Here is a 22,551-nt window from a genome sequence, read left to right on the forward strand (position 1 = left end):
AGACCAGAGGTCTGCTCCATCGCTCAGTCTGTCTGCTTTAAGACTTTTACACCGTCATCCCTACAGCAACACCTCTCCGTTCTCCACAGTGAGAACAGCAATATATTTTCAGTCCTGCTACATCAACTTCCGTGTACTCTCCTCTCAAGACCTTTTGGCAAAGACAAAAGTGAAGTTAAGCACCACGAAAAGACAAATGTCACCCTCTGATACATGTTCAATACAGTGTGTTTATTTCAATTACAATGGCGCTTTTATAAAATATCTGATGCAGAAACATCAACAGAAATGTAGAAATGATAACAGAATACCATACACACGAAACCCATAAATACACATTAACACACTTTAGAAAAGCACACATTACCCTTTAGAAGCCTTTGGTCTGGAACGTATGCCAGGTGGAAACAACAAACATTTGCAGAAGAAAAGTTCTCTGTGTACCATTGGAGCCCTATCATATTTCATATCAGTACAGAACATTCAGTGCACACACAACACCGTTTGCCTTCTTCCATTATCAAAGAATGTTTTGCATTGTTTTAAGGGATTCATAACCCTGTCCATTTTCATAATGCTAAAATTTTTGCATAAGATAAATATAGAATGGAAGGCAAAACAAATACAACCAGGCACTGTAGAGTGAGGCACTTGAGCACCTAACACCTCTGGTTTGGCATCATGACGTTTGGCACATGAGGGTGGCGTTGCACTTTGAACTGTGTGTGTGTGTGTGTGTCTGTGTGTGTGTGTGTGTGTGTTAGAGAGATAGAGATAACAGAAGCCCTGTCCAGGAAAGCTCTCACAGCCCACGTTGTCTCCTTACTTACTGCCTGTCCATCTGAAAACAACTAGGTGAGTTACATTCATTCTCCTCATATATACACTTCCACCATATAAAGTACATAATCTCGTAAATCAAGAGTGATTTTTGAGCAGCTCTCGCGCAGAGCTTCGAGGTGCAAGTCTGCCCTTGTTGATCTCGATGATATTTCTGAACCACTGACAAGGCTTCCAGTCTGTCGAGTCATGAAAAAGTCCTCCAGCTTTACTCCTTTCCACAATGCAGAGCTTGGTTTCCTTGGGTTTCGTTAGATCACCGGGGTGATCCTGGGTTGGGCCGGGCTGATGAGAAGGGGGAGCTGCTATGACGTGGAGGAGTCTGGCTGGCTGAGGTCCTTCTTCGTCATCTTGGTCTTCTTGGTCTTCTTCTTCTTCCGGCTGCAGGGCTTGCAGACGCAGCACAGGATGCACGGCGAGGCCAGCAGGAGGAGCGGAGACGTCACCAGCACGATGATGCTGACCCCCACCAGGATGCCCACCACCTGAGGGACAACACAGCGACATCCTTGAGCTGCTCTAATCAATATTTTATAATGACAAAGGACCGAGTGATTATGTGTGATGTGAAAAAATAGTGAAGAATTGTCACCCAACCCTGCAGATCAGTAAAGTTTTAGTATCTTTCAGCCCACTGCTTTGATCTTACAGCCTCCAACTTTACGGTTTTGGTTCAGCTCTTATCCATCTTGTTTCGAGCTGCAGGCAGCTGTTTTCAGAGAATAATATAAACCCACTGTGCACTACCTGTTGTGCGCTAAACTGTTAAGAGACAAAGTTAGCACTTAACAGCAGCTACAGAGCCAAATATTTCCCTCAGGAGATGGTGGAGACCAAAACAGAGCTTAAAGGAGAATGAATATTGGACTACCATTCATCAGGTGGACAGACTGAAAAACAAACAATAACACTGTTACTGAGAAGAATGGCAGCCTCCAACAGCTAAATTGCATTTTATAACACGTAAAATAAAACATTTTATGTAATACTGTGATGCTTTATGTTATTGGGAGGCGTTGCTTTATACCACAAATAACACGCCAGTTAATGGACCTGAAGCCTCCTTCTAAAACCAATGACAGACGATGGGAATGAAACAGTGATGGAAAAACCAAGACATAAACAACCTACTGTTTATGAAGGGTGCTGGTGGGATTATGGGTAATATACTGTAATCATTTTGAACCACTCAAATCAAATCAGAGCCTACGTAGACCATTATCTCATTACAGGCAACTACTATTAATTTGATAATGAAAATATTTGTTTTGACTGTAGTTCATGGGCAGCCCCTGTCCACAGGCTTTTATGTATGTTTTGTCAAAGGATGTGTTTTATTATTTAGAATAGGCTCCTTAGCTTCAAGTAAAGGAAATCTTAATGCTACATAATATACAGTGTGTATTTCCAGCATTGTAGCCACAGTTTGTGTTTGGCCCTTTTCTCCTTCAACATGAAAATGTCCCTGTGCACAAAAAACATGGTTTTCCCAAGGTAGGTATGGAGGGAGCTGACGTGCATAAAGCACTGACCTCAACCTCATCCAACACCTTTGAAATGAACTGGAATGCCGTCTGTTCCAGTTCCATTTCTGGCTCAGGCCTTATTGCCCAACATCAGAGTCTGACCTCACTAATGCTGCTGTGGCTGAGAGTGTGCTCTTCTAGAAGGGGATGTAAGCCCTGGTGTGGGTATCCACATACTTTTGGCCATTAAGTGCATACCAGTGTCAGCAAATTCATATATCATTTCAGATAAAAAAATGTAAGAATGTGCAATGCAAATGTTGTACACAGTGTACTTTAAATGCATTGTCCACACAGCAGTGATTGTAGGCAGCTAAGAAGGAATTTAGGACAAGTAGACTGTAAAACTTTCAGAACCTGTTAGGGTAGATGTGCAACCAAGTTTGTCACAAGTTGTTTTGCAAGCAACAACTGTGTTTTTCCAGATATTTAGCAATGCTGACACAATCAGCTCCCTGCTTGTTTTGAGCTGCAGGCAGCTGTTTTCAGTGAATAATATAAACCCACAGCGCCTGCACTAAACAGTAAAGAGACAAAGTTAGCACTTAACAGCAGCTAAAGAGCCAAATATTTCCCTCAGGAGATGGTGGAGACCAAAACAGGGCTTAAAGGAGAGTGAATATTGGACAACGGGGACAGAAACACGACTGAAAACAGTACCTACGTTTCTCTGAGTCTGCTGGATGTCACCGTGTCAGCAACACAAACTTTAGAACAGGATATGTCAGTGTTTTGTTTACAGCTTGTCTATAGGTGACAGTGCCACCAACGGTTCTAATATCGAAAAGATTATACAAGAAGCAAATCAACACTGATAAATCTTTACAATAATCATTACTGCCAAACAATCAGACTGTTATTGAGAAGACTGACAGCCTTCGTGCATTTTATAACACGTAAGATGAAAAAAATGTATGTAGTACTGAAATACAGCAGTATTTGCATGCAGCTAAGAAGGAATTTAGGACAAGCAGATTGTAAAACTTTTAGGACATGTTAGACTAGATGTGCAACCAAGTGAGTTGTTTTGCAAGGAACAACTGCGTAGTTGTGGTTCTTCGTCTCTTCAGATACTTAGCGATGCGGACACACCGAGACACAATCAGCTCAGGAAGTTCCCTTTAAACTTGATGATAATCATGTGATAATTGCATCAGAGCGGGGAAATTGAAAAAGAAAGTAGGTTTGGAGGCCGATACAGGACTATTTGGGCACACTGGCGGAAAACAATCCATTAAAAACGAGCTAACAACACTTTATGGGTCTTTAAAGGGAAAGTTGAGCGTTGAGTTTTGCACGTATTTAAACTTTTGTTTAAATTTTCAATTAAGTGTGCCAAAAAACGTAAGCGCACGAAACTTTACTGTTCCTTCAACGTCCTCACAGGAGACGGTGACTCATTGATTTGACAGCAGAACAGTGCAGCTGGGACGGAGTCCAAAATCTTTAACGTCCAATCCCGGTAGAGTGATGGCACAGTTTTACCAAAATCAAACCAACGCACGCAATAATTGACCACACATGGATGATTGGCTCTGCAGGCTAATCCATTCAGACAAAGACAGCATCATCGCAAGCCTGAAATGAATACTGTACGTCTGGTCTGCTGTCTGTGGTGAGTGACCTCACCTGCGTTCTGTTCCACATAACCGAGGCCCGGGAGTGTCCCAGCTTGTTTCTGCACGGCCCCTTATCATAATGCCTCAGGAAGATATCCCCCTGCAATCACAAAAAAACACAAGTGAAGGCATGACATCTGCTATCTAGCAATCACCAAGGACATGCAAACACAAACTAAAGATAGTGATGCAGAGGCTGAGAGATTTAGAGCTTAGCTGTAAAAAGCAGGTGGCTAGGTCGTGTATGTAACTGGGGAGACTCACATCCAGATTCTGCAGACAGTACCAGCAGAAGGTGTGTTTGCAGCTCTTGCACAGCATCTGTGCACAGCCCTGGTTCCTCTCGATGTAGATACCACACATAGGGCACTGCTTGATGGGCATGTCAGTGTCGCTGCTGGAGCGGGCCCTGTGTGTCGGGAGAAAGACACAGATATGCAGTCAGCTGGGGCACAGTGGAGTATGAGGCCATGAAGGCCTCCAGGCAACATGTCAATTCTTTATTTAGCAGCAGAGTGAAGGGTCAGTGCTCACTTTGAACTGGGTTCACTATTTTGGGATTCAAAGGTATGGGGGAAGTATTCTGTGCGTACAATACAGGGCCATAGCTTCCACTGGAAAAACCCTGAGGTTGTGTTTGAGGGTTTCAACAACCTGAGGAGTTTACATTCTATAATTTAAACAAATTGCAGAAAGCTGATTCTGGCTTTTTTAGTGGTGCACCTCTGCTAGTTGCTAACTTTGTCTGTTTGCCATTTTGTGCAGTGGGTTTATATGATCAGTCTTGCTGTAAACAGCTGCCTGTTGCGGCAGGAAAACATTACTGAACCAAAACAGAAAAGATGTGCTACATAAACCGAAATTAAGCTCTAGAGTGCCAAAAAAACCTCCATAGAGCTCGAGGGGAACTGCACAGTCAGGTGATACTTCTCTATGGGTCTTGACTCCTTTCAAAATCGACGTAGTGTTTTTCTCCCTTTATAAAATAAAAACATTGATCAAAGCAGGTTTAAATTTGATTTGAGGGGAAAAGCTAGATGATGGAAAAGCCATCAAGTCAGTCAGTGCTTTGTAGGGGGGGATTAAGAATGCTGATGTAATTTTCCAGTGCCAGCATCAGAAAAAAACAGCACCAGAAAAACTGTAACAAAAATGTTGATGTGTGTGATGAGAAATGACCTTCTTATATACAGTCTATGGAAATAACTTTTTTTGTTTGTTTAAATCAATATTGTACAGTGATGTAACGGATTTGTCACTCGTTGCTGATGGATTCGGGAACAAAAACCAATATGATTATCAGGTTAGTGTAGAGAGGGCTTAGAAACAACAATTTGATAATTATGTAAGGTAGTACAATTAAATAAATTAAAAAGCAAAATGTGAAAATCTTGAAAATAATTGTTTCCAAACCACTGGCTATGACCCTGGTACAATAACATTGTGCTTGAAGACTAAACCTGCAGGCTGAGGCAAGCGCACATCATGCGTTGATCTCCCTTCCTTCCCCTCATGCCTGCGCCATCCTCCCACAGCACACTGCAGACACCGCTGCTTCACTGCAGTGCACGGGCTCCTTCGGTACAGTGAACTACGTGGCTCGGTGCCCACCCTCCTCCTCCCTTTGGCACAGTGACAATGGAGTTCCGATATAAGTCAGTGACTCCCCAATGACATCAGTCAGTCTGGCAGAGCCACAGCGGCACGTAGCCGTACAACGGGGACTACACAGAGGGCACTCCTGAGGAACACTAAGCTATTCATCCTGAATTAATGCTTATTGTATATTCAGCGCAAGGCCTCTGCTGGGAGATCAGGAACCGCACATCACTTTATAATCCATTCAATGAAAATATCCTGCCACAATAACTGTCAGGTCTTTTTATATTTGATGGAAGGATGGGATATGAATAGGATGAAGTCAAATAATCCTGCTTCTAGCACAGTATAATTTTCAAAGTGCAGCTCACCAAACGGCCGGCTCACTGACCTGCTTTCACGAGAGGGCGACATCATGGGCTGGAGCTCCGGGCAGGTATGGCCGTCCTGCCAGGGCCCTCTGCACCCGGAGCAGAAGACGGTGTGACAGCTCGGGCAGGGCACGGCGTTGGGCTGGCCCTCAGTGCTCAGCTGCACACTGCACACCGACTGGCATTCAAGCACCGGGCACCAGGCTTTACTGGGGTCCAACTTCACTCCTGCAGAGAGGAAAGACGGGATGCGATTGTGCATTTCTGAAGCAGATATCAAGCAGATGTAGATGTACTCAAGGTACAGCTGTGGTTTCAGCTAAAAGCTAACATGCTCACAGTGAGAATGTTAACATTGAGGCAATGTTTACCATGTTCACTATTCTAATTTCAAATGTTAGCATGCTAACATTTGCAAATTTGTACTAAACAAACAAGCACAGCTGAGGCGGATGGTAACCTCATTAGTTTTACACATATGACGGTTCTAGAAGAAAAGTCAGAGAATCCAACCAACGTTATTACAATTTATCCTGAAGGGGACATGAATGTACCAAATGTATGGCAATCTGTCCAATATCTAAAAAAAAAAGAAGATATTTAAGTCTGGACCAAAGTGGTGGGCCGACTAACCAACCGACACAGCCATCCCTGGTTAGCATGGCTATAAACATCTAATAAATCCATTGTTGTCATTTCTAATGGGTTATCTATGAAGACAAACAACTCTCTAAGCAACTTATGGGGACAGAAGGAATGCTTACAAACAATAGATCTGGCATGTTTTCCAACCATAAACAAAAAACTGGAGCTTTCCTGGTCTGATCCCCTCACCAGCTCATACTTTCACTGTGAATCCTTACAGAAGGGAAACACGTACTTTGCACTTCTTTATACTTCCAATATTATGAGACTCGCGATTTATGGCCAAAGTAAACAATACCGTGCAACTGGAAAAGACCAATATACCTAGAAGGCAAACCTCTGTTTGCAATTTGTAAATGTCAACAGAAACCTATCTCACCAGTTATTTTCCTCCTGTTCCCAGGTCTCCAGCGCAAGACAGAGATATACATAATTTACTCAGCAAATGGTGCAAACAGCTACACATAGGTCATACAATTCATTAGCACTGAAACAATCATTGCTTCAAATTGAACAGAATGGTACCATGGACCTCTTGCAGCATTTGTTATTGTATTCCCTGCTGGTAATGTTTGGTTTAACTGAAGGTATTAAAGCCACAGTGTCAGTAACCTCCGGGGTAAAACCGGACCCCAGCAGAAGAGGAAAAAGAGCAGGAGGCCCCACATTATCCCAGGCATGTGGAGCTGTGCTTAGGTAGTGACACACCAGCTGAAGTGCGACCTGAAATAGCCCAATGCCTGTCACCGGTCATCGGCATGCTAACGCAACAATACCTACCTCGCTCGAACTTTAGACGCTGGTACAGCTCCACCTGGTCTTCTGGGGCCAAGCTAGCTATCTGTCAATCACACAGCACAGAGAGAGGATGTTTTTCAGTCACTCTGAGACGCTGAATGAATTGTGTGCATACAAGACGTTTGAGGAATCCAGAATCTTTTTCAAACCCTAATGGATAAATGCAAAACATAAATGGCGATTGAGATTAAAATGAGGCTATTTTGTGTGGTTGCCAAGAAAATCATCTAGGATCAACTGGTCACCTAGCAACTGCAATTTGCTGCATTATTCTTAAGACACTTCAGTAGTAAGAGAATAGCTACTGAGAGAGGAACAAATAGGCTGATTGCAATATTTAAATGGCAAAAAGCTGCAAAGCAACAATTATACTGCCGTTCTTATGTCGTAGTAAAAGCTACAAGTTGGTATCTGCATATGATCAGCAAGACAGATGCTGCAAGGTCTGCAAATAGTTGTTTAAACCAACATTAGCTAACAGTACAATATGCCAATTGGCCAAAAAAAGACTAAATATAATTTCCCCCCAGTAATACTGTTAGTATGTTTAACACCTGCCTAATTTCCCTACTGGATAACAGGGGATAGAAATTCAACATTCCAACCACTTCTAATCAGATAGAAGACCAATGTGCTCCAGTTAAAGAGGGCTTTTTTATCATAAGGAAGTTTCTTAATTCAGTTGTAGTCAGACAAGAAAAACAACATTACAAATGAGGAACTGAGGAGCAGAATTTCCATTTGTGAGTGAATCAGCAGTTTAAGCCTCTTCTCTGTCATGTTTACTGACTGGTATATCTATGTGCGACAGCTCATGGAGTTTCACTTTCTGTCTGACTGCTGGCATTATCTCACCCTCAGCTCCTCACACTGGAAATTAATTCCCTCAGAAATGTCACTAAGGCTGCGTCCACTGCATTATTACAACACGTAATCGTAGTTAATCCAGCCCACACAATCTTCAAAACACAAGGGGGGAAAATCCAACTTTAAATTTCTTGAGAATTTTGCTTGCAGCACTCTGGACTGAAAACTGCAGCAAATTTATTAGAAAGAAATTCAAATGTATCTTCCCAAAACACGTTTGCATAAAGCAGGGTTTTTAGTTCAGGATGTGTTTGTGTGATTAATAATATTTGATGACCTCTGAATACTTTTGGTTGGTATTTTCACTCATGGCCTACGTATCATTGGGTCTAAGTAGGGCATACCTCAGAGTCCAGTAGCACTCCGGTCTTCAGGCAGGCCATATCTGGGCAGGTGATGGGTGCCCCCCCACCCTCCATGATGGCCAGCTGAACATACTGCTCCAAACACTGGAGAGGGAGAAAGCAACACAGCAGAATTAGTAAGAAGACAATCCTCTTATGACGAATCCAATAAGCAAACAAAGCGGAGGGAAAATAAGCTGTTGTACCAAACTAATACACCTTATGGGCATTTCTCATCAAAGTCATCTGCTGCCTCAGCTATGAAATATGGAAGGGTCGGAGGAACTACGTAAACATTGCTCAAAGGCAGACAGTTTTGAGAAACAGAAAATACAAAACATTTACTTGTCGCTATTTTTCCTGTGGAAAAACAAATCTATCGCAGAGGAGTGGAATGTGTTTTTAGGACCCATTTGTACATGCAAACTTGTGCTCGTCATGCGCTTTCTCATAAAGCATGATATACTGTTCATCCAAATACTGAGCTGGAATAAAACAACAACAACAACAAAAACACAAGCAATAGTCTTTGTTCAGGTTGATAAAATAGAGTTCAACTGATAAGCAGGGTTTACAGTATCCCTTTCCCTCCTTCTTCCCCAGTGACACTATGTGTGTGTGTGTGTGTGTGTGTGTGTGTGTGTGTGTGTGTGTGTGTGTGTGTGTGTGTGTGTGTGTGTGTGTGTGTGTGTGTTTTATCTCTGTGACCTCGTACTACAGTGACAACTTTGCTACCTTGGACAGAGATTAACACCTGCCACTGTGAAGCAACCTCCCTGCGTCAGGTCATAACACCAACATCTGAGTTTCGATATGTCAGACAGGCATGTGTTAGACTGGAACAGCGTGGCAGCAGACATCTGGGCTGCTGTTATGAATGACACAGCTCTGTATTCTAGCGATAGCGCCTCATCTCTCATTAAAAGGAGTGAAAAGGCTCCCAGGAAATGTTTGTGAGATCCAATAAGTTGCCAACAGCTTTGATTAATGACAAGAATTTCCAAGGACACGGCAACATGAAAGTGAGTGTAAGAGAAAGCCAGCCCTGTGTTGAAACCCTTTCATTTCTCTAAAACTGCAACATGCCAGATTTGACACTAAAGGATCTACTTTAAAGTTATTAAAACAGGAAGCGGTGCTGCAATAAAAAGGGAGCGTCCCATTCCAAGTGATTCAAGTGTTGGAGATTTGCCTAAATTGCCCAAAGAAAAGCCTGGTGTTAGATCACTTTTTTTGTGAAATCTTAAAAGTAAGAAGCACAGAGCGATATGAGTATTGGATCAGCATTGATCTAAGTAGAGCCTGGAGGAACCCCTGCTCTGTTTTCAGTAACAAAAAGCCTCACAGGCTTGACTGACAGTCCTTTCCTTACCGCTGAGCAGAAGACACAGCAGCAGCCCTGCAGCTCCCTGGTGGCTGCGCACGGCTGCTCGCTGAGGCACAGCTTGCAGTAAGCCTCGGGCCCCGGCTGGGGGTGTTTAGCGCCGGCCTCGGGGGTCCCCGGTGTCGAACCCCCTTCGTCTTCCCGGCTGAGCGTGGGACTCCTGCTGGCCATAGTGGGGCGACGCAGGCAAGAGGGGGAGGGAGGGAGGAATCCGGTCTGCTCGCTAGCCCTTCTGCTGTAAACGGAGAGGAGCTACGGCCTCCATGTTCCTGAAAGTGGAAAAAAACAAAACATCAGCACTGATCGTATTCGTCTCTTCAGTGTAGGTGTGACTTTGCCACACAGCTCACACAACACCAACCGTGATGACCTCACCTCCGGAGGCTTTCCGTTGTCACGGTCTCGTTACCTGAGAGACGAATTAGTCACCGTTCAGAGCCGCGCGGTGCGTGAAGCACAACATAATTATGTGTAATTACTGCAGTGTTACTGATTACTCATCGAGTCATTTTTTTTTTTTACAGCCGAGGTGCAAGGTCTGTGTTTACTGACCGGCTCCTCGTTCATTCTGACAGGAAAAATTGATAGCCGATCGTTTTTTTTCCTTTTAGAAACATGGTTAATACACAAAATCCCACAAAATCGGTTCAGTTACAGCATCGAGCACAAATGTGTCCATCAGACACGATGCACTAGCTGCAATGCATTGTATGCATGCAAGACGTGTGAGGAATCCGGAATCTTTTTCAAACCCTAAAGGATGAATGCAAAAACACACAGTATGGTGATCGAGATTAAAATTAGATTATTTTGATCATTCAGGATCTGCTGGTCGCCTTCTGCAATTTGCCGCATTGTTTCTAAAACAGCCAAGAAGTGAGTGAATCGCCACTCAGAAATAAAGAGGTTAAATTGCAATATGTTGTAAATGGAAAAAGAAATCTGCAAAGCAAACATACTGCCATGTTTATGTCGTAGTAAAAGCTATAAGATAGCATCCTTATTTTATCAACAATAAAGATGTTGCAAAGTTCTGCAAATAATCAAGGTAGTTGGTTAAACCAACATTAGTTTACAGTAAGTAATGCCAATAAGCAAGATTTTCAAGAACAGCAAGCTTGAGAAAATTCTTTCCTTTTTCCTCCAACACCTGTCTAACTTCCCTACTGGATAACAGGGGATATAAATTCAACAATCAAACTTCTAATCAGACAGAAGCTCTAGTTAAAGAGGAACTGAGGAGAAGAATTTCTATTTGTTAGTGAATCAGCAGGCACAAGCATACAAGCATAAATGTATTAGGTAACTCCCGTCTTTTGTTGATCAGACATTATGCACTAGCTTTTGGGACAGCAGGACAGAGGCTGGTGTGTAATAAAGGCCTAATCTGGTGTTAAAGAGAACCAAAGACACCATACCCAAAAAGCCCCTTTGGTTCAGCCCAATCCCCCCCCAAAAAACGTGAGAAATAATCAACCCATAATCTGGGATTTAGCGATTTAATCCCGTAGATAACAGTGGTTGGACACAGAAAGGGGTCACACAGGAAACGGTGGCGTTAAAAACACACACACACACACACACACACACACACAGACACACTGTAGCCTGAGCGGCTGTTGAAATCACACATTAATCCGACACGCAGTGCTCTCTATTTCATCGAGGCTGGTGAAGTTGGCAGGAACATTTTGGGGCGGTTCAATCAATACAGCCACCACCACCACCGGTGTCCTACATTTTTCAGTGAGTGCTCTTTCATCGTGTGCTACCGATCGGCGTCGGCACACATGCCGTCGCTGTCTGATAGTGGAGCTTGCGTAGCAGACAGCGCACGCTGGTATTTCTGCACAGTCACGGCGTGTCGTTCTGCACCGCTTTAAAACGGGCGAGCTGAGCCGGCTGCAGTCGTCATCCCACACATAGTCAGCCTGTCCTGTCCTGTTCTGTCCTGTTCTGTCCTGCCCCAGCACTGGCAGCCCCATGGTCTTACATGGGAAAATTACAGGTCTCTTATCAGGTAGCTTTGCTGCGTGGAAACCACAGTATGTATTTGTCAACAGTGTAAAGCCTTTCGTTCCTGAACAACTCCAAAGTTAGGAGATTACCTGGGGGACCATTTGTCAACAGCTGAGTCTGGTGGAACAACAGACGAATCGAATCTCGTCCCACCTTTGATGTGATGGATTTAAAGCATTTTGATTGACTGTGAACTGTGGATTTCATCAATACTTTCGTGGCTGTCTGATTTGAATGAAACACAGTGACCAGGTTTAAGAGTTTGAGGATTAGGCCACGGTCTGAGCGCTGCTTCAGAAGCATTTCCGGGCCTGAATGATTCACTTTAAATGTCAACGCCAAATGCTGAACGACTAAGCTTCCATACAAAACGCATCACTATCAGTACTGGCCTTCAAGAACACATCCGGACTGCAGTCCCTGGACCCCCCCCCCAGCAAGCAATTACAGCTGAGAATAATAAGTTAGAGCTATTCATTCATTAATCAAACACCCTTGTGTGCTAACAGTTCCTCTTAGGCGTGGAGCTGGCCGTTCTGTGATTAGCAGTCCACACGGATCAAGGTCTAGATTGCATTCCAACTAGGGGGGGGGGGGATCAAAGCATCAGTGGAAAGCTGCTTTTCACACAGGCCGCCGCTGTGTTTGAGGCTGCTGGGACTGCGTGCCTCGGGGAGTGTGTGGCAGAATATATATGGCATCATTTATACAGCTGCAATCTCTCCCTCTTGTCTGCCATTCTGGATTTATGGCTCCCAATAGCCTGCGTTTATTTAGTTTTTAGTTTTTTTTGGGGGGGGGGGGGGGGGCTAAAAACAAGAGCATATCAAGTTGAAAGACAGACATATGAAGAGAATGATGAAGTGGAGAAAATGCAAACCTTCATGTACTGTACATCACTTTAACCAGAATTAGTGAGGTGGACATTGAATTGCAGTTATTTAAAGGGACATTCCTAAAGTAATGTCCCTTGCGTCCCGTGCATATTCTTCTGAGGTTAGTGTTGTTTATGACAAAAGTAACCGTGTGATGTCACATCTGTTACCGTGCATTCAAACAGACCCCATCTGAAAAACATCTGTATCTCCCTCTCAAGGTTGCATGCTCGTACCGGGTCCACATTCTGACGCATTCACGGTGGGACATTTCATAAGGTGTAAGCGGTTTCGGTTAATGGATGGTCCCGTGTGATGCAGACAAAGTAAGCCAGTATGAGCAGAGAGACGGGATGGGGGGGACCTACCTTGTCTGTAGGACCGCTGGGTGTAGGAGCTGCCCGAGTCCAGATCCACAGCCGCAGTGCTCTTACTGTGGCACGGGCACATGTGTTGATACAGTCTGCTGTTCACCTTCTGCCGTCACCGCCGAAATGCTACTGTCGCCCGGTTACCGCCTCTCTCACACACACACACACACACACACACACACACACACACACACACACACACACACACACACACACACACACACACACACACACACACACTACAGGCTTAATGAAAAACTAACAACATGTTTGGGCGTTCTGCGCGCTCCTATCTGGCCTGCGTGTGTGTGTGTGCGCGCGTGTGCGTGTGTGTGTGAGTGAGAGTGAGAGTGCGTCTGCTCCTGCGTTTTGTTTCCATCCAGGAAGCTGTGCCTGCTCTCTGCTGAGCTCCACTCATGACTCCTCCTGCTGGTTGTACTCAGTGTACTCACGATGCTTTCGGGTGCAGTCGGAAAAAATGGAAGTCACACCAGGAACTGCTCAGGAACTGTAGTAAAGGGTTATCAGACAAGTCTATTCATACCTAAATAGAAAATACATCAATGAAAAATACGGTCGATTGGATTATTAAAATCTCAACTGATTGGATGCTAAAATAGAAGCAAACAGCTTTTACTTGTCCTTTCAATTATTTAACTAACAATTGTATTTATTGTTGTCTTCAGCTATACTTTTGACTTCTCTGATAACAAATTGAAGTGCATTTTGTCTTAATAGAATCAAAGCAACATTGTCGTGTTCAGCTCTGCTAAATTCACAACTTATCCCTGCAACTGCTTATTCAGCAGCATTTTTGGTTGCACAATACCAGTGTCAAAAGAATTATAATTAGCCGTCAATCTTATCATATTGTATCATATTCAACTTTTTTAGGCAACAAAATAATTCATAGAGAAATACTTATTGATAAGATAAGAATTGTGCAGAATGAGTAAAACTGAATATGTACTGGAAAAATATGAATATTAAACATTTTGAAAAGTCAAATTTTTTGGTTTCTGGTCAAAATGTTCTAAAAGTGGTGAGAGTGGCTTTTTTGGGGGGGAGGGACTCATTGCCTCAGTGCTTCTAAAATCCTGGTTACAGCCCTGGATATAACAGTAAATATAGAACATGGTCAACATACTTGACATTGGATAAAATTTCTGTCCAACAACCTTCATAAAAAAACACAATATACTTCATATTACAAAATGTCACGCTAATGATGTAACTGTTTAGAAACTGCATGAATACTCCTTATTCTGAAATACTCATTCAATTCATGAATGTATATATACAGTATATATCAATAAAACAAAGGAATACCTACATTACAAAGAATTGGCAGAACTTACATGTATCACTTGCTGACTCAAAAACTGAAAGTTATGTTACTCATGATGTTACAGTGACTTCCTGTTTACACACTTGTCTACTTTGGAGGGACAGCCCAACAGATTTTGCGAGAGAGGGCAGAGGAGGGTATGACATGCAACAAGGATTAATTATGTATTACAATTCCTCATTCATGTGCTTTTATTTCGTTTCTCATTTGGTTGTCTTTTTTATCTCAGATTTTAATTATATTATTTTTATTATTTTATTATTCATTACAAGGTTCTTTTTTTAGCATATTGTAAATTGGTTTCATAGTTAGTTTTAAAAGGCACATTTTGCGAAAATACCAATTTTCAAGTAACTTCTCATAGATACACACTCCTTTTTATGGCCTACATATGGTGTCACTAATATCCATCATTAGGACAACCCCTTGCCAGTTCAGGAATATGATTGGCTCCCTAATACATGTGTGAATGCCACATTGGCTGATATGTATGTGTATATATATGCCTATATCATTCTTACTAAATATCGTTTCATACTTATTATAATATTCTTTGAGTGCACTGCATGATGGCCCTGATGTGTGTGCTGGTCTCACAATAAAGTTACTGTTACTTTTTCTGGTGTTTTGACCCAATAAGACAAAGTCGAGCACCCTCTGCATTGATAGATAAAGCAGTATGATTTGCTTTTTGATTAGCAAGAGAATTGAGCTCTTGCTCTTTATATTTGAAGAAGATAGTTAAGTCATTAATTCCTTACCATATTACCAACGGTTTCTACATTTTGACCATATGATATTTCCTCAAAAGTATGGTGTTTCAAAGATGTCATTATTATTCTAAAGTGGGCTTTGAGCACAGCTCAATTGCTGCTACAAACTCACCCTGCATACTCAAGTTGCATCATTTCCTCCTTGATGCTTCAGTGCGAAACAGGTGTGTTCCATCTTATGTCATGTACTATTAATTTTGTTTTGCTGACAACATTTAACGTTCCTAAGGTCCCCAACGTTCCTAAACTTGTAATTAACGGTGGACTATACGAGGATCAGTGAAGGCACCAGCAGCACAGCGCTCGGGGAAGAAACCATGGGGAGGAGTACCGAGTATTACTGTTACTGCAGCCGCACAAAACAGTTCGTGTCTCGTGCAAAACTTAATAAAGTGTATCATGTAGTTCCAAAACAAATTGCACACGACACTTTGCGTGCCACTCGGACTTTTCTGACCATCCCCTGCTGTCAATACTTGAAGCTACTTCAAGCACTGAAGACAGCCATGCCGAGACGGAAACCCCAAATTAAACTGCGCATGCGTGCGGGTTTTTCCGAAGAAAGTCTGAATATCAGTCGTCGTTCGTCGCGTAGAAGATTATAATGTAACTAGTCTACAACACGAAGGATGCACGACGAGTACTTCTAATGACAGCAATTTTACAAAAGAGAAAAAGCCGTTCAAACAGGTGAGATATTTTTATTTATAAATCTGTATGTATATTTTTCCGAAATGACACCTGTCTAAATATATGTTTTTCCCTTTGATACCGGGGTATTATGGTGTATTACATCTGCATATGTGGTGGGAAGGAGATTTGACTTGTTTTACAGCAGTTGAACATCATAATGTATTAGTGTATTTATAATAGACAACTTCCTGCATCGGGATGCGACTCGCGGCAGCTTTTCTATTCGTCGAATCAAAGTCCACAAAGACGTCAGCACAGCGAGCATGTGGATTTAACTAACGAGAGAGCGCGCGAACACAAGTGGACAAACGTTTAATTTTTATACTTTTAGCTTCTACTCTAACTTTTAACTGCACAATAGGCAGGTATGGCTCCAGCACACCCCCATTTCCGCATATTGTTTGTTGCAGTACGGAGAAGAAGAAAGGAAAAAAAAAGCCCAAGTGCACGTGATCTAGAAAAACCAGCGCAGGTGGGCCAGCGGTGTGAGCTGTTGTTTGCACGAAGCTAAGGGGGATTTCTGTCTGCCTTTCTCCTCTAGATGATGAGTTGCAAAACCTCCAACATGCAGCGCATCATCCAGGTGGCGCAGAGAGTGGCGCAGAAGAGCTGCATCAGAGCCCTCCAACTGTTCTGCTGCCCCATAGACGCTCTGCTGTGTGAGAAGGTCACGTGTTGTCATCAACTTGCAGAGGATAAAACTACACAAGGTAAGCTCTTCATTTTAAGTTGTTTATTTATTTACAATAAAACAGGGTCTTTATTTTTAATTCACCATATATATTTGTTATTTTTATTTATTCATTTACTTTTTTATAATTGAAGGGAAAAATATGTTTTCTTATTTTTTATACTAGCTGCATTGCATTGTTGGTGCATGTGACAAACAGACCGTAGAATTCTTGAAACATACAGGTGCTTTTGTACCATCTCTTTATGCAGAAACATTTATAAACTCAAATGGACCCCAAAATTTTTACTGAGGTTTTTCTGTGAAGGAAGCAGTTTCCAATGTATTCAGGAACCATAAGGACCTTCGTGATGGTGACGCGTTTCTGCTGTTACATCACTCTGGAACTACAGCTTCCCGTTCCTCATACACTCTTCCTCTTTCTCTCCGTCACCCACTCGTAAAATACAGTCGCCCTCCAGAATCCGCCGTCGACCATTTTGATTGTGAACATCAGCAACTCCACCTTGATCGACTGCGTCATCGGGAACGACGCCTACCCAACCGCTGTGGCTGAGAGTCAGCCTCTAATGCGGGAACCTGAGCTCCAAATGCAGGGTGGGTAACAGACAAACCTCTTTTAATATTCCTATTGTTATTATTTAATTTCCTTGGAATTGAAAGCACTTTGAGCTGAAATTCGTACTATGCTATGTCGTCTGATTTGCATATATTTACATATCACAGCACTCAGACTGCACTCATGAGAGGTGAAAACAACTAATTTGTTCATGTGTTTCAAATCAAGGGAGGTGCAGCTGCAGCTGTGGACAGCAGGGAGCAGCACAGACTTCTACTACTGCTCCTCCTCCTCCTCCTCCTCCTCCTCCTCCTCCTCCTCTCTGTCCTCCCCTTCCATCAGCCGACTCCCCGAGCATCAACATCCACAGCTCCCGTCTCAACTGTGTCATCATCGGAGACAACAACTACATGCACGCCGAGCAGACCCACTTGACCGAAACAGAGGAGCCGCAAGTGTGAAGCTTTGGCCCCACGGAGCGGACGCACACACACACGCACACACACACACACACTACACACTAGCAAGGATCATAACTTGAACTCAGAATGGGTTCTCAGTCTCTGCTCTGCTTTGACTCAGGTATGCTATAGTTATGGGCGTGGAAACCGTGGGCTATAGACTCGATATTTTGGCTCTGCTACTCCTGTAGCATCATTTTTTTAGGGCCACATCTAACAATGAATTTAACTCATATTTATTAATAATCTATTCAGTGTTGTCTTGGTAACTGATTCATTGTTTGGTTTATGAAAAAAATCACAATTTCCCAGAGCCAGAGTTGACATATTCAAACGGCATGTTTTATGCGATCAACCACACAAAACCCAATAATATTCAGTTAAATATTCTTTACAAAATCATGTAAAATATATTCACAAAAAATATTCACCTTGCTTGTGTATAAGGGATGACTAACGTTTTCAACTGTTATAACATTTGGACTGACATCACTGTTATGGTGTAACAGGACTTTTTTTTTTTTAATTTGAAACTTTGCTGATTTTAAAAACACACCATAGTTCATCACAGCTCGCCGAGTGTTGTAAGAGCTTCAGCACGGACAAACAAGCGTCAGCTCCCCCGAAACTTATCCTGATATGATTCTCTTCAGTGGATGGGTTTCCTGTTTTGCAACGCCGGGTCTTCTGCTCCTACATGGATGTGACTTTTTGATGATTCACCTCTCTGTGGTCACCACGATACTCTGACTGATGTGCTCTGTTAGGAAAGACAGCCGTCTGTAGAATTTGTTTTTATCTGCTCGTGAATTTTATATTGTGTGATTGAGCAGTATTCAAGTACTGTGTGTCCTTATCATGTCATGATACAGGCATTAACGTGTTTAAATGTATGGCCCGTGGTCAATAACGGTTGACTACCTAGTAGTGTCAATTGCCGGAAGTCATTATGATTACTTGCATTCATGCTGTACATACAATATGGAATAAGAGGACTTTGAATCAAGGTGCTACTATAAATGTTTATACAATAAATTATTACTATTGTTATGGACTGTTGGGGAAAACTCATTTCTTATTATTTTTTCCTTCCTTCTTCTTCTGTCCTTCCTCCTTCTTCTTCTTCTTCTTCTTCTTGCCTTTCTTGTCATCTGCTTTTTTAAAAACCCCGAGGCCCCGGCGGACCATGCAGCCTCTCCACCACGCCTGCAGCTGCCGGGTCAAAAGGTCACACAGGCCAGGGTCAGAATTAGGGATCAGTACACTAGATAACCAGAGCGACTGATCTGCCGGTAACTTCTGATTGGATGCCGTTACCTTGGTAGCAGCTCTGGCCTCCGCCTGCTGTTGACGCAGCTTCTCCTGCTCCTCCTTGTCCTCCATCACCACCAGCTCCATCTCCCTAAACTAAACACAATCCAGCGCCTCATTAATGTTCGTGTGACAGCGAACGTGGCGAATGCAGTTCAGCACGGGCAGCTGTTCACTGCGTCACGCTCAGCACCAGGAGAGACGCTCACCTTCCTCCTCATCTCCGTCAGCCTGTCCAAGTTCACCGTCCTCTTGCAGCACACGCTGTTGAGCTGCTGCTCCTTCTCCTGCTGCATCTGCGTCGTGCGCTGCTGCCACTGCTGCAGCTGCTGCTGCAATTCCTGAAACGGTTTCAATGACGGTACCGCGTACGGAAGTTTAGGTGCTGGTGCGAAACACGAGCAACAACCTGACCCCTGTGTGTCACAACAAAAATGTCTGTCTTAAAAAAAAAGGACACAAAATTATATATTAATATAATTTTCCACTTTCACTGAGTTAAATCTTTTAACCAACCATTCGTTTCCATAATGTTAACCCTTTAAATGCCAGTTTGTTTACATAATGCCACTGTTATGAAGAAAGGGGGTTTAACACAGAGCTGTGTCCTTAGTTAAACTGATTGCTCTGTAAGTTTACTGACTAATTAACCACACACCCTCCTTGCAGGTACTAGATCTGTGCTGGTGCATTAATTACTGTAAGTAATAAATAACTATCAGGTCATTGCTATGAATTGACCTCTTCAGCTCGTTGGCAGATGGGACACCTTTTAAGTTTAATTACTGAATTACATTAGTTTTAGTTCACATCAGTTGATCGGTAGAAATCTCCCTTTATACTTACTAGGATTTTTTAAGTTGTAAGATTTGATCAGTGGCTTATATTCTGAAGTTCACAAATACGGGTAAGAGGGAAGGACTTTTACTTGTATCTTTCACCCAAGTCCAAACTCTCACAGTTTTAGCAGTTGAATATGCAGACCCTGGTGTGCCACAGGTTAAGATCAATCTCAGGAACAGTGACCTCTTGTTACATTAAGGTGATTTAATTAAAGGACACAGCAACTGGGTTTTAGACTAAACAACAGGCGCAGTTTAAACCACAGCTTCTGAGAACACAGCATTTGCATTTAGGCGTTTAAACTCATCTTAAACCTTAAACCGCAGATAAGTTAATGAGCCTCCAAAAGCAGCAATTAGACAATAATTGTAACATTAGTTTGTTGTTAATTGTGATGTCGCTGTACCAACCTCATGACGATTTTGCAGGAATGTCTTGGACTTTTCGTGAACTTTCCTCTCCTCCATCAGCTGTAGCTGCACCTTCTGAGAGAGGTGATAACATTAATCTAGACAACATTTAACTGGGGAGTCTGTGTGTAGATTTGGAAGGAAAAATGTAAAAAACACTGCTCGGCATGCTGAGAGAGGTACGTGTTCACCGGTTTTGGACGGAAAGGGCAGAGAGAGAGAGAGAGAGAGAGAGATCAATTTGAAAACATCTCCTTCTCGGGGCTTGGTTGCTATTTGGGTGGGACTAACCAAGATAGGATTAGAACGGGTGGACTGTTGGACCCACCTTCCGCTGCTCCTCCAGCTGCTCCTCAGTCTGGCTGTTTTTCCTTTGCACTTCCTGGAGCTGCAGCGCTACGCTTGCCTCCTCAAGCTTCTTGTTGCGGGCCATCCTGTCTGGCTGCTCCGTCAGCTGAAAGTTCACCTCTCTGGTCTGCCGGTGGATGTCCTGGGGGCAGTAGTATTGGAGGTGGAGGTGTATATAGACAAACATATTTCAATTTGTTTTCAAATAAAGGACTCAAATGAATAGATTCTCGCTCACCTTTAACAGCCGTTCATGCAGACAGTTGTGCTTTTTGAATGTACTCTTACTTTCTCACCTCCAGTGTCTCAATTTTCTGCCGGATCTCGTCTTTCTGTCTGTCTAGAGTTTGATATCTTTGCTTCAGCTCTGCCTCTGCCTGTCTGGGTTGGAGAGACGCTCATGTTACTGATACTACACAGGCTTCCTTTTGTCTTCCACCCTTTCTTTCATAACACTCGTTTGTCCCACGACATCATGTCTACAAAATTACTCTTATTAATGATTAAGTAGTAATATTATTGCTTCCAAATGATGCACCGATGAACCTTCTCATGTCCCCAGCCCTCTTCTTCTGCTCCTCTTCCTCCACCACCTGCAGCAGAGAACTGATGCTCTGCTTCTCCTCCAGCTCCGAGTGCAGCTTGAACACCTGCTGAGAGATGTACTGACTGCCGAGAGAGACACAGACACTCAGTCAGAAAAAAATGATTAGCAACATGATGTTTTCTGGCTGTTTGTCTGTACTACCCACCAGTCTCTCCTCAGCTTGGTCAGTCTGGCATTCTCCTAAACACACACACACACACACACACACACACACACACACACACACACACACACACACACACACACACAGAGTTGTTTTAGTCAATACATTTGTCCAGTAAGACCATGAAATGGACAATAACCGAGCATGAACACATTCACGTCATCATCATTGTCTGATCAAAGCAGCCAGCAGCTGTTTGACAGATGTTCCTCTGGACTGGACTGTGGGATGAACACAGTGAATTGTTACCTGTGCCGCTGCAGGGCCTCGCTCCCTGTCAGTCTGCACTGCCAGTCTAAGTCCCAGTATGTCCAGCTGGACTGAACAGTCCTCCAGTACAGCTGCCAGTCCCAGACTCTGAATCCTGGATAAAGACATCCTGTGGAGAAACAGATATTGTGTTAGATAAACCCTTTTATTCAAGTTGGTGCTAGCATGAAGCTATCCCAAAACAATAGCTCATTAATATGCCAACTCTTCGAAAATACGCTGAATAGAACCGTTACTTTTCACAACGCATGTACTTTCATCGATAAGCGAGGTCAAATCAAACGAAGACATATTTACAATGGTGTCCGTTGAAGCTACCTCAATAGTTCACTATAGCATTATGCTAGCTAACTTTCATGGGATAAGATCATGTTTACTGTAGCAGTCACTTACTTTAGGTATTTCCGCAACACTCTCTCTGTCTGAATAAGTTATCCTTAAAAACAAACGCCACTATTTTCTACAACAGTTTGACAGTTTACATGTAACTATGGTAACACACGATTTTTTTCCTGCAACTTTATTGAAAGAGCAATAACATGACAAAACAGTAGCATTTCCGGCATTATTATTATTATCATCATCATCATCATCAACCTAAGCTTAATTTCACTGCAAAATTTAGTGTAAAAAAAACAACAACCAAAGAAGGTAATTAACGTTTTAATTAACAGAACTTGTTGTTATAGTAACAGTAGATGACATTACGTTTATAAGCAAACCCCAAACCTCTAAATCTCTCATTCTGTGCCTGACTTTTGAACTTTTGAACTTTTGAAAGTGCAAAGCTGTCCACCTGCTGAAATGATGAAGTGA

The 22,551-nt window shown here is 42.8% G+C and overlaps 3 protein-coding genes across 4 annotated transcripts; 1 reads left to right on the forward strand and 2 right to left on the reverse strand.

The window, feature by feature from the left end:
- Window positions 1-210: 210 nt before the first annotated feature.
- Window positions 211-13,651, reverse strand: rnf144b (ring finger protein 144B). Its single transcript, XM_068734553.1, has 8 exons — window positions 13,256-13,651; window positions 9,982-10,262; window positions 8,610-8,714; window positions 7,381-7,441; window positions 5,976-6,183; window positions 4,250-4,394; window positions 3,996-4,085; window positions 211-1,325 (listed from the first exon to the last, which is right to left on the reverse strand). Exons 2-8 carry the CDS (start codon window positions 10,162-10,164, stop codon window positions 1,146-1,148), a joined length of 972 nt encoding a protein of 323 aa, XP_068590654.1. The 5' UTR covers window positions 10,165-10,262; window positions 13,256-13,651; the 3' UTR covers window positions 211-1,145.
- A 2,058-nt stretch (window positions 13,652-15,709) lies between these two features.
- si:dkey-29h14.10 (formin-like protein 2) lies at window positions 15,710-18,833 on the forward strand. The gene is made up of 4 exons (XM_068734626.1): window positions 15,710-16,069; window positions 16,614-16,782; window positions 17,214-17,360; window positions 17,551-18,833. The coding sequence occupies exons 2-4, from the start codon at window positions 16,614-16,616 to the stop codon at window positions 17,781-17,783; spliced, it is 549 nt and encodes a 182-aa protein (XP_068590727.1). The 5' UTR covers window positions 15,710-16,069; the 3' UTR covers window positions 17,784-18,833.
- On the reverse strand, window positions 18,834-22,215 carry iqcg (IQ motif containing G). 2 transcript variants are annotated; one of them, XM_068734625.1, is made up of 10 exons: window positions 22,129-22,215; window positions 21,715-21,844; window positions 21,448-21,482; window positions 21,242-21,364; window positions 20,992-21,076; window positions 20,676-20,837; window positions 20,348-20,422; window positions 19,304-19,435; window positions 19,101-19,190; window positions 18,834-18,995 (listed from the first exon to the last, which is right to left on the reverse strand). In XM_068734625.1, the coding sequence occupies exons 2-10, from the start codon at window positions 21,841-21,843 to the stop codon at window positions 18,852-18,854; spliced, it is 975 nt and encodes a 324-aa protein (XP_068590726.1). In that variant the 5' UTR covers window position 21,844; window positions 22,129-22,215; the 3' UTR covers window positions 18,834-18,851. The 2 variants fall into 2 exon arrangements, with proteins under 2 accessions (XP_068590726.1, XP_068590725.1); XM_068734624.1 differs by having other exon boundaries at window positions 19,304-19,510.
- Between the last annotated feature and the right edge of the window lie 336 nt (window positions 22,216-22,551).

The sequence above is a fragment of the Cebidichthys violaceus genome, unplaced genomic scaffold (genome assembly GCF_023349555.1).
Source record: "Cebidichthys violaceus isolate CVI_PGR_0920_01 unplaced genomic scaffold, fCebVio1.0.p SCAF_65, whole genome shotgun sequence".
NCBI lineage: Eukaryota > Metazoa > Chordata > Actinopteri > Perciformes > Stichaeidae > Cebidichthys > Cebidichthys violaceus.

Coding starts and splice junctions, on each gene's coding strand:
- iqcg (XM_068734624.1), bottom strand. CDS start 21,843: ATGTCTTTATCCAGGATTCAGAGTCTGGGACTGGCAGCTGTACTGGAG. Junction 21,077..21,241: donor AGGGCTGGGGACATGAGAAG/GTTCATCGGTGC, acceptor TCTCCAACCCAG/ACAGGCAGAGGCAGAGCTGA. Junction 20,423..20,675: donor AGCTGGAGGAGCAGCGGAAG/GTGGGTCCAACA, acceptor CACCTCTCTCAG/AAGGTGCAGCTACAGCTGAT.
- rnf144b (XM_068734553.1), bottom strand. CDS start 10,164: ATGGCCAGCAGGAGTCCCACGCTCAGCCGGGAAGACGAAGGGGGTTCG. Junction 7,442..8,609: donor GAGTGCTACTGGACTCTGAG/GTATGCCCTACT, acceptor TGTGATTGACAG/ATAGCTAGCTTGGCCCCAGA. Junction 4,395..5,975: donor TCGCCCTCTCGTGAAAGCAG/GTCAGTGAGCCG, acceptor CCCGACACACAG/GGCCCGCTCCAGCAGCGACA.
- si:dkey-29h14.10 (XM_068734626.1), top strand. CDS start 16,614: ATGATGAGTTGCAAAACCTCCAACATGCAGCGCATCATCCAGGTGGCG. Junction 16,783..17,213: donor AGAGGATAAAACTACACAAG/GTAAGCTCTTCA, acceptor CGTAAAATACAG/TCGCCCTCCAGAATCCGCCG. Junction 17,361..17,550: donor ACCTGAGCTCCAAATGCAGG/GTGGGTAACAGA, acceptor TTTCAAATCAAG/GGAGGTGCAGCTGCAGCTGT.